The sequence below is a fragment of the Gossypium raimondii genome, chromosome 3 (assembly GCF_025698545.1).
Source record: "Gossypium raimondii isolate GPD5lz chromosome 3, ASM2569854v1, whole genome shotgun sequence".
In the NCBI taxonomy this organism is placed as follows: domain Eukaryota; kingdom Viridiplantae; phylum Streptophyta; class Magnoliopsida; order Malvales; family Malvaceae; genus Gossypium; species Gossypium raimondii.
The window spans coordinates 12,365,516-12,376,640 of record NC_068567.1 but is presented as its reverse complement, the minus strand read 5'-3'; the positions used below and the strand labels follow the sequence as shown (position 1 = coordinate 12,376,640).

General features: G+C 31.4%; 1 protein-coding gene and 1 non-coding gene across 2 annotated transcripts; one reads left to right on the top strand and one right to left on the bottom strand.

The window, feature by feature from the left end:
- Window positions 1–1,557: 1,557 nt before the first annotated feature.
- LOC105796119 (agamous-like MADS-box protein AGL104) lies at window positions 1,558–4,550 on the bottom strand. Its single transcript, XM_052627778.1, has 12 exons — window positions 4,366–4,550; window positions 3,931–3,984; window positions 3,791–3,823; window positions 3,669–3,687; window positions 3,516–3,577; window positions 3,350–3,377; window positions 3,187–3,248; window positions 2,920–3,019; window positions 2,440–2,490; window positions 2,178–2,284; window positions 1,805–1,994; window positions 1,558–1,707 (listed from the first exon to the last, which is right to left on the bottom strand). The coding sequence occupies exons 1-12, from the start codon at window positions 4,548–4,550 to the stop codon at window positions 1,558–1,560; spliced, it is 1,041 nt and encodes a 346-aa protein (XP_052483738.1).
- A 5,331-nt stretch (window positions 4,551–9,881) lies between these two features.
- TRNAF-GAA (transfer RNA phenylalanine (anticodon GAA)) lies at window positions 9,882–9,954 on the top strand. The gene has a single exon. It is a non-coding gene; the product is annotated as a tRNA-Phe (tRNA).
- The last annotated feature ends 1,171 nt before the right edge of the window (window positions 9,955–11,125 follow it).

The window sequence follows — 11,125 nt, the reverse complement described above, 5'->3', positions numbered from 1 at the left end:
GACCATTTGACTCTTAATGTTGGCCAAATTTGTCTCTTTTTAAAAGGTTAAGGGCCAAATTTAAATTTTAAAAATAAAGAGTCAATTTAACAAAAAATGTAAACATCAAAAGCTAAATTTGACATCATATCCTTTATAAAACCTACAACCCAACGAATATTTACAATTTTTCTTGGGGATGATAGAGTCGAGTTTACTCTATTAGTAGGATCTCAATTATTATAAGTTACAAAAACATAAATAAAAAAATAAAAACACCCTATAAATTCTTTAGGGATTATAAAAAAATAAATTTTTGTAACTTTTCAAAATTATGTCAACATTCATCAATGAATTTACAACAAACATAAAAAGTTACTTTCGTTATTAAAAAATGTAACTTTTATTTTGGTTTAAAAATTAAATGTAAAAGTTACTGTGATCATAATGTCTTTTTGGTTGATTGGGTTGGGGCAAAATATTGCATCCTGTTCGATGATGGAAGCGGGGTTGTGGGGCACTTATAATGGACTGGTGCAAGCCTAGTTACTTGGATGTCGACATGTTATTCTAGAAATGGATAGTAAAATAGTGGTGCAGCAGTTGTGTAATCGAACGACTGATGGGCCTCATGTGTGTTAACCCGGATGATTTTAGGGTTGAGACAGTAGGGTTAGGTTATGAGGATGGTGCAAATGTGTAGAGAAGGGAACAGAGTCGCAGATACCCCGGAGAACTTAGCAGCAGAGATGACGTGGGGATTGCATGTGTTTCATAGGCCATTATGTGAGGTCATGCAGGCTCTCAAGGAAAAGATGAGGATGGAAGTGGTTTAGAAATTTATATATTAAATCTTTTATGTTCTAAAAAAGTATTAGTTCACTGCGTTTGTACACAAGATGTCACTAATATCAATTATAATAAACAATTAGTAAAAGCAATTTTTCTTGTCTTTTGAGGCGTTTAAGCCATAAAAGTGTAATTGGAAAAGGGCAAGTAAGCAGTTTCTGTATTGAACAATGAAAACTGAACTTGGTCAGAGGATCAAGTTATGGAGTTGGGGTTTTCTTGATGTATTGGATGATTAGCTTCAGTGCTTATTGTATTGTGCTGAGTCTGCTTTACTTCTTGGTTGAGAAAAAAAAAGAAAAGAAAATTCATGTGTATTTTTTTTATTTATCCCTTTTAAGATATGTAGAAATGTCTAGATAGGTACATGTATCCAAATTTGACAACCTCGATATATTAATAATTGTATTACAATTACCTCTCACGCATTGGGAGTAAAATTGAAAATCTAAGACGAAAAAGTACTAATAAATATGCAATTGAAACAAAACCATATGTTAATGAATGATATTCTCTTTCTTTTCTTTTCTTTTCAATTATATATCTAGAAAATGTACTGCAAAATAGATTAGAAAAAAAAAATGGTGTGTGGCATGGTACAATTATACTAGGATACTTCTATCCCAAGGAAGCATGGCCTAGGTTTTTGAATATTACAACAGCAATTGAAGGTGAAGTTGAAGTTGTTTTAGCACTATGAAAGGGCATGAATGGCCAAAGGGTTTGGCGTCATTGCCCATCGTGTTCATGAACTCTGTTCTCATAGTTTGAACCTTCATTGTCTGCCATCTGACCATGTGAATTATAGTTCCCAGGAATTTCCATTTGCTGATCATTCGGTACCATTTCTGCCATTTCCTGGTGACTCACCATTCCATGCTGCTATTTCCAACACATACGATTACATTATTAATCCCTTTTATATATTAAAGAAATAAACTATGGGAAACTTAGCAATTAGAAGGAAAAAAAAAACCTGAACGTGGGAATACAAGGTTGGTGGCATGGAGTTTGACTGAAGCCCAGTTGAAGCAAATGACCGAGGCCATGGTGCGAAATTTTCAGTATTCGGATTTGAGACGTGGCATTGATCTCCTATGTTGTGAGGATCCACATTTGACATGCTTCCTTGCAACAATGGATCGTAGACCGTGGATGAAAAATCCCTAAATTGTATGAACAACATATTCTTATCATACAATTATTCTTAAAAGTTAAAAGTTAGCCAGTAACAAATATGGAATTCGAATTTCAATATCTATAATATTTTTTATAAAAAATTATTGAGTTCGAAATTTTTTGTAGTAGTTTTTTTAGGATTAAATTTTGGAACTGAAAATGGAGAGTACCTGAGAGGATTTAGAGATGCTGACGCATCAAAGATTTGGGATTGGTTTTGACCATTATCAGGTAGCCAATTGACAACCTCGTTCTCAAAAGATGGAGGCAATCCTTGCTGCACCAATCCAAACAAAACAAAACCAAAAAAGAAAAAAAAAATCATAGTTTTCAATAGGTTGATATCAAATCCGAAAACTTTTGAAGTTGCCGAGGTTACCATGATTTGTTTTATTGCAAAATAATATATATATATATATATATATATATTACCTGTATAGGAGATGGATCGTAAGAGGAAAAATGGTTGCTCAATATATATTCCTGTAAACCAAAGGCATTGAAATTTCAATTTTTTAAAAAGAAAAAGCTATAATAAGGAATAATTGTATTAAGATGATCTTAAATATTTTAGTTTTTAGGTACTAATAAAATAACGACATCTTATTAAATTTTTAAGAGATAAATTAATATTATATATTCATTCATATTTAATATATTCTCTAATCCAATTTATTTAATATGTTTCTCTAATTCAATTTAATTTTAGTTACAACATTTCAAACTAAGTAATTCAAATTATTAAAAACCTAAAGCCGATAGTAGTATTTGTTTTAAATTGAATTAAAGAATATATTAAATATGGATAAATATATAATACTAATTTTATGTGTCGAAATATTATTATTTTATTGATGCAGTAAAGTTTTGAATATCTTCTTAATAATAATAGTAATAATAATAGATTCCGACCTTTCTTTGCACAACATTTGCTAATGTTTCGACAAGATGTTTCTCACAGGATTCTAGTTCCGCCATGGATGTGAACCTAAAAGGATCAGGTTCATATGCCCTGTTTTTGAAGATTCCATAAATTAATTAGCCTCAACTTTAAAACTCAAATGTTAACTTTTTTCGATTTTATTTTATTGATATAATTATAAATGTATTTATCCATTTAATGTTGTTTGGGTCGGAATGATATTATTTTATTTTTAGTTGCAGGTCATTAATATATACCTTAACTGATCCTCAGCCATTTGAAGTTGTTGTTGTAACCTTACAATTTCCTGTTGGATTTCCTGTAATAAAAACATTAACAAACACAAAATTAAAAATTAAAAAAGAAACATAGAAGAAAACACACATTAAGGTTTATGAGAGACAGAAATGTTTATGATACCTTAAAATCAGAGTTAAAAGATGCTGGACTGTTTTCAGCAAAATTCCATGAAAAAGAAGAGACAAAAACTTTCTCCATAAGCTATTTTAATTAAAATATTACGCAAATGAAAAAAAAAAAAAAAAGAGTTTAACTGGAAATATAGAGAGCGAAGAAGGGGACAAACTTGGCAAGTTGAAGAGCAACATCATTTTCACTTCTTAGCTGCTGGAGAATCCTTAGCATATACTGCATAAAATACAGAATTCAGTGAATTGAGATTTATTATTTTTCATTTTTCATGAAAAAGAAAATTATGATAACAGTGCAATTTTCTTACCTCTTTGTTTTGGATATCGCTGCAACAGCAAAAATAAGAATAAAGAACATTAGCTTTAACATATGAATTACAAGTTTTAAGGAGAAATTAAACAAAACAAAAAAAAGGGGTTAAGGACATACGGATGTCTGATTTGTTCAGGGAAAATTAGAGCACTGCAACAGATAAATTAATTGAGATGTTACCAAATCAACATGTTAAATGAAATATAAATAAGCTGCAAAATAATATTTAACACTATGAAAGGGTTAAAAAGCATTACTGCTCTCTTTCTCGATCAGGGAGATTAATGTAACGCATAAAGACATCCTCGATCCTGGTTTTTTATAGAAAAAAAAAAGGTTAAATAAATGCCTGCTTATAGTTCAAAAAATAAAATGGAAAAGATGAAAGATAATAAGCAACATGAGCTAGAATATATTTAAAACTTGAAATTCAGAAAATAGTTTAATACTGTTGATTAAAAGCTTAATTTAACATTTTAAAAGTTTTGTGAAAACGAAGCTAATGAGCATCTGCATGCATGAATTCTTTATTGCATGCACGTAGCCCTAACGTAGACTTGGATTGTTTTCAACCCTAAAAATCAATGTTATTGTTCTTAAAGCATTCATATCTCAAACATATTTGTATATAAATATGAGATGTACAAAATGTTCATAACAAAAAATGTTGGTAAGGAAATAAATGGTGGCACCTTCTCCTGCCAGAAAAATGGCTAATCCGACCGGAAGGAGAGAACATGATAAGAGCAATATCAATGTCACATAGGATGGAAAGTTCATAAGCTTTCTTAATCAACCCATTCCTACGCTTGGAGAAGGTAACCTGACGATTGGTGTTGTTTTCTATTCTCTTAATCTCCAGCTTAACACGTCCCATATTACCTCTTGGGTCTTGTGTAAACCCTAAATATTCTGATATGCCAAAATGGGAAGTTGTTGTTGTTGTTGCTTTGAAAAGGTTGAAAACCCTAATATGAGATTATTTTTAGAACAAAATCTAAGGGATGATGAATTGCTATTTGGGTATATATATTGAGAAGAAAGGCCTGAAAATAAGGGTGTGGTTAGATGTGTGAGAGAAAGAGAGAGGGAGGGGGATATTGGTTAAAGATGGGTGGGAGAGGAGAGATTTAAGTGTGAGATATTGATGGATTTATTGGGAGGGAAAGGGTCATCGATATTGAAAGTAAAATTTTCTTTTTATTTCCATGCTTCATTAAACGCTGGCACATTTTTTTGTCCTTTGCTTTTTTATTTTCCTTATTTAGTGCCGTTAGGTTAGTGATCAATGGCAGACTTATCCACAGCTGGTCTAAATCTCCTTTTTTATTATTAAATATTAAAAGTAAAAATATTTTTTATATTTTTGTAATTATATTTAAATAAAATATTTTTATTATTCATTTATGTAATAAGTTACGTTTATTCAAACTACAAAAGAAAACAAAAATCTTATAATGGAAATCCAACTTGAGCCTAATTCGTTTACGGGTTTAATTAGAGACTTTTTGGAGGTATTAAGCCTTTAAAGATCGAAAATCAATGCACTAACTAGACCCAACGATTTTGAGTTATTCGTCTAACCCAATTTCACTTTGGTCTAATCTTATATCTAAAACGCATCTTTTAGACCTTTTTTAGGTGAATGGTTATTTACACGGGTTTAAAATTTTGTTTAAATTTAACTTAAATTAAAAATGTTAAATTTGAACTCAATTCGTTTGTCCGTATTAATTTTAGATTATTTTTATATAAAAATAAATTTAAAAATATAATACATCAAATACAATAAAAATATTAAAATAAATGTTTCCTAACAAATTAAAAATATATTTAAAAATTCTTTATACTTAAATAACACTAAGATAGTTGTAACTTAGCAAGCATATGCATCTAAAATAGTAACAAAATTAACAACAAAATAAGAGTTATACAATATCCAAACAATGATAAAAAAAACAACAGTACAATGGCAACAAAACAATAGCAAAATGACAAAAAAACAACAACAAACAACAGTTGAAAAGAAAGTAAGGGCTAGTTCGGGCCAACCCTAGGCCAAAAAATTCCTACCCAAGGTCCATCTTGATTAGAAAGCGAGTCTTATTTTTTGTCCAATCTCATTTTTTGGGCCTATATTTTTTTCCCAAACCCTCCCACTTTAGAAACTAAGGCGAGGTTGGTCGCAAAGGGCTACAATCAAGTGGAGAGAGTTGATTTTCATGGTGTTCTCTCTCCAGTTGTAAAGCATACGTCCATTCGGGCACTATTAGCTCTTGTTGCATCAACCAATCTCGAGTTAAAGCAGTCAAATGTAAAAACTGCATTCCTTCACGGAGATTTGGATAAGGACATTTACATGTAGCAACCTGAAGGCTTCAGGATTGAAGGAAAGGAATATCATGTCTGTCTTATTCAGAAATCATTATACGGCTTGAAGCAGTTTCCTCGACAGTGGTACAAAAAGTTCAATTCTTTCATGTTAGGTATTGGTTTCTTTTGAAGTAAGTATGACAATTGTGTTTATCTATAAAGTTAAAATGATGGATCATTTATTTATTTGTTGTTTCATGTTGATGATATGTTAATTGCGACTAAAGATTCATCTGAAATTGAATGACTTAAAACCATGTTTAACTCTAAGTTTGAGATGAAGGATCTTGGTACAACTAATAAAATTTTATGGATGATAATTTTGAGAGACTGACACTCAGAATAGAAATTTCTGTCACAACAGAAATAAATTGAAAGGATTTTTGAGCAATTTAGAATGCAATATTCTAAATCAGTTAATACTCTCGTAGTTGCCCACTTCAGACTTTCGACTTCAGATTCACCACAAACTGAAGACAAAGAAAGGTACATTTCCTCGGTTTCTTATTCTAGTGCAGTCGAAAACCTAATGTATGCAATGGTTTGTACTTGTTCCGATATTTCATATGTTGTTAGTGTAGTAAATAGATATATGGCCAAACTCTAAAAATTACATTGGCAAACTGTTAAGTGGATTTTAATATATTTAAGAGGGAATTTCAGTACTTGTTTGGAATTTGGAAGATGTTCAGAAGGTCTAGTCAACTGGCTATGTAAATTTAGATTATGCTGGAGACCTAGAAAAAAGATCTCTCACACGTTATTGACCTTAAAAAATTGCATTATTAGTTGGAAAGCCACCATTCAAGCCACTACGGCTCTATTGACTACCAAAGCTGAGCACATGGCAATCATAGAAGCTGTGAAAGAAGCAATTTGATTAAAAGGTCTATTTAGGGAGCTGGTTGATAAAAATGACAAAATTGTCGTATATTGCGATAGTCAAAGTGTCATATGTCTCACGAAAAAACAAAGCATATAGATATTTAGTACCACTTTGTTCGAGAGGTGATCACTCAATATGTTCAGATTCATAAAATTGACACAGAGAACAATCCAGTAGACATTATGACAAAAAGTCTTCCAATTTCCAAGTTCGAACATTGGTTAGACTTGGTAAGCATTCGACAAAGATCAAGTTAGGCCTCTAGTGGGGCTTGGAAAAAAAGGCATTTCGGAAATACGAGTCAATGTGGAGATTTGTGGAGTGTGCCTTGTATTTCGGATGAAACAGGGTTGACGTCAGAACGAGGAAGAGAAGACGCCCCGACGACATGACACTGACATCATGACGAGAAGATTCGTCACGTCCCAACAACATGATGAAGGGCGTCCCGATGAGGCAACATGTCATATCATGACATGGCGATGTGTTCCCTACTTAACTGGGTTTCTCTCCTAATTAAACTCTATTATATTTTTCCAGTCTAACTTTAATTATTGTAGGGATTTTTTAGTCATATTTGTACATGAAATTTAGCTTATAAATAGGCCTCTTAGCAACCCTAGATAGTTTAGAATAACAACAACAAATCAAAAGAGTTTGTGGGAATTTTGGGGAATCTTTATATTTTGGGTTTAGGTTTATTTGTTTCTCCATCTTGTACTCCTTTTTCGGTTTTTGACCGTTTTAGTGAAGTTTTCTTTACTCATGTTTTTTTATCCTTTTCGGAGGGGGTTTTCCACGTAAATATTTGTGTCCAATTTTCTTGAATTTCATTAATATTTGTTGCATAATTCAGGTACAACCTAATAGTCATCTTCTCTGACACCAGCCCCCAAAATTTCTCTAACAACCACTCATATATATGCTTCTCCAATTGCTTTTCCACCATCAACCACCAGTCCTCCATTTTCACCCCTTGAAACTTCTCCAACTTCCTCTCTTTCTACTTTTCTCATGCTCCTATTTAGTGGCGGAGCCACGTTGAGGCCCAGGGGGGCCATGGCCCCCCCAAAGTTTAAAAATTTCAATTTAGTCCTTTGTAAATTTACACTATGGCCCTCCCAAAAATATAAGTAGGCTCCCAAGGTTTAAGATTTTTACAATTTTCCCCTTTGTATATTTATTATAACCCTCCTAAAAATATAAGTAGGCTCCTCTAATATTTTTATAGGATTAAAATAATATTTACAAATTTATTCTTGATAAAAACAAAGAGAAAATCTTTTGAAGAAACTAAATTATTCATGATGACTTTTGAATGATATTTTGTTAAATAATAAATTGATATTTATTTAATAGTTTACTTAACATAATAATATTTTATAAGTAATATAATAATATATACATAAAAGAAAAAAAGAAGATGAAGAGATTTTATCATCTTCCTTCTTCATATTGGTGCCTAACAAGAAAAGAAGAAAAAATTCTTTATCATTTTTCTCTAAAGGTATGTTTTTCTTCAAACTTTTCATAGATTTTGAATATTTGAAACTTGTTTTACATATATGTACCAATAGTTTTTCTTTTTTTGTTTTATCAAGTATAATAAAAGTTGCCATTAAAGGAAATTGATGGAACTTGGAAGCTTATAAAATTAAGTGAAATGTGTATGTTTTTGGATGGAAAATTATTAGGAGTCGGATTCTAACTTGTTAGAAGTGTAAAAATGAAACAAGAAAACTTTGGTCACTTTGTTTAAAATTATGTCAAATAATAGCTTGTGAAGTAATGAGCATTCCTGTGAAAACAGAATAAAAATAGTTAACCAAGTTAAATGATAGCTATTTCATCTTAATTATTGGAATACTGCTTCTTTTAAATATATTTTTTTATATGTTTAAATCGATTGTTATGTTAGAATGCTGCTTCTTTTGAATCAATTGATTCACTGTTACATAGCACTTCTAATTTTGGCTTGGACGCCCAAGATTAATATCTTGCTCCGCCACTGCTCCTGTTTGTGATGACCCAGGTGAGTAAATCTATATCTATACAAATATATAAATATGCTCGTGTTTGGAGAAGAATTCACCTTTCTGTTTCATCATGTCAATCATTTCCATTAGTTTATTTATCTATAATACATTTTGGAATAAAATCCAGTTTGGTTCAAATATATTAGAGAGAAAAAAAGGTTCAATATAGTGCCGTGGGGGCAACACAAACCGACAGAGAAATGAAGGCATCAGCCTTGGAAAACCAAAGCATTGAAGACATAAAACAGTTGAGACTTGAGAGGCCCCCTTTCCCAAAGACTCTCTCATCAAACCTGGAATACTAACGCCATTCAGCCAAACCCTCGAAATCTCTTTCCCTTTCATCTGAAAGCATTTTAGAGATCGTAAAGCACCTGAGACAAGACATGCAAACATCTTATGGGTGAGATCTACCATCTCCCATCGTCCAGTTTCTCACTGTTCTAAGTCAGCCCGGTGGATCCATCCAATTCCTGTCCTCTTCAACCCCAGGCACCACCCGATCAGGTACTTCCTCAACCCAAAACTGGATATTTGCGCTGTTGAAACCTGCTTTCACCATCTGATGAGCAACATTATTGGCTTCTCTTCTAATTCTGCTGAACCTGCAGTGCATGAAATTTTTTGCTTAGAATAGTCGATCAACTATATAAGGTCTGATTAACGAGCATTCTTCTTTGCCTGATGCGAGGCGCTTCAAAATAGATGTTGCATCTCCTTCCAAAATGATGTTCTTTCCTTTTTTCTGAAAACATAATACATTAAATAATTATGTTATATAAAATTACAGAACACAACTTCTCGGGATTGTAAGTAGCTTTCCATTATGATCAGCCACGTCCAATATTGTGCTTTTATGTTTTAAAACTTGTCTATATTCTATGAATATAATATATAAATTAAGAAGCCAACTGCGGGGATAGCTCAGTTGGGAGAGCGTCAGACTGAAGATCTGAAGGTCGCGTGTTCGATCCACGCTCACCGCAAGCTTTTTTTGATTAAACTGGGGCTTAACATCTTGGTCCTTAAATAAAATCCAAGTAACCTAAAAATAAAAAGACATAAGCCGAAAAGCCCAAAGAAAAAGTGGGTTTAAGACTGTCACTAAACCCCTATTTTATAACTAATCCACAGCTAAAGCCCTTCCATACTAATCACCCATCAATCTATTCGCATGCCACATATATGCAGCGCATACTTAGAAATGGTGGATGCTATGAATGATCTCAACAATGTTAAGATATAAATTACAATGAGCAGTAAAATATCATCTCAGATAAATAAAATAATAATCTTGTAATACTTTTTAACTATTTTTCTTTTGAAAAACTTATCTTTTGAAACAGGGAAGGGAATGTTTTTTTATGTCAAACTATAATAAATTATTTGGTTCTTCAATTAAAAAAAAATATTTTAGTATACAATTTAATTTTCGTCTCTTTTAACCTTTAAACTTACATTGTTTGTTAAATCACTTTATAATAGATAAAAAACTTAACATTTGTTAGCTTTGCTCGTGTGGTGTTTACGTGGCAACCCACGTGTATGCCATGTTAGCAATTTTAAAAATATATTTTTTATAATTTTATAATTTAATATTTTAAACAATTTTAAAAAATACTTAATTATTGATGTGCCATCCACTTGTATTTTATGTTAGCAAAGTGAACAAACTTTAACTTTTCTATCATTTTAGAGTGATTTGACAAATAATGTAAGTTTAAGAACTAAAAAAAGACAAAAAATTAAATAAATAACTAAAATAATTTTTTTTTTTGTAAAATTGGAAGCAAAATAAATCATTATGACTTTTGGCAAATGTTTTATCTACTCCTCTCATTTTTCTTTTTACAATTACTATTTTATCTTTTAAACTTTTGCTATACATACACACATTAAAGAATTATCTAAGCTAATTGAGTTTTAGTTCAATTAGCATGAACATTTTTGCTAAGGTAGGAGGACGATGGTTCGAATGCGCTGGAGCACATTATCCTTCTATTTATAGGTTAGGAGCGACTATGAGTAGTTCTAGGTATTGTGTCACAAAGGTCAGATATGATCAGAATTTATAATGAAATTATTCAAAATAAATTATATTAATAAATTAATTGTAATATATTTTTATAGTATTAAATTAAAAATAATTTATGAGAA

Excerpts from the sequence above, each read along its gene's own strand:
- LOC105796119 (XM_052627778.1), bottom strand. The coding sequence starts at position 4,550 with ATGGGACGTGTTAAGCTGGAGATTAAGAGAATAGAAAACAACACCAAT. Across the intron at positions 3,378-3,515 it reads GTTGCTCTTCAACTTGCCAA|TCCAGCATCTTTTAACTCTG; the intron begins GTTTGTCCCCTT and ends TGCTGAAAACAG. Across the intron at positions 2,491-2,919 it reads CAAATGTTGTGCAAAGAAAG|GAATATATATTGAGCAACCA; the intron begins GTCGGAATCTAT and ends TTTGGTTTACAG.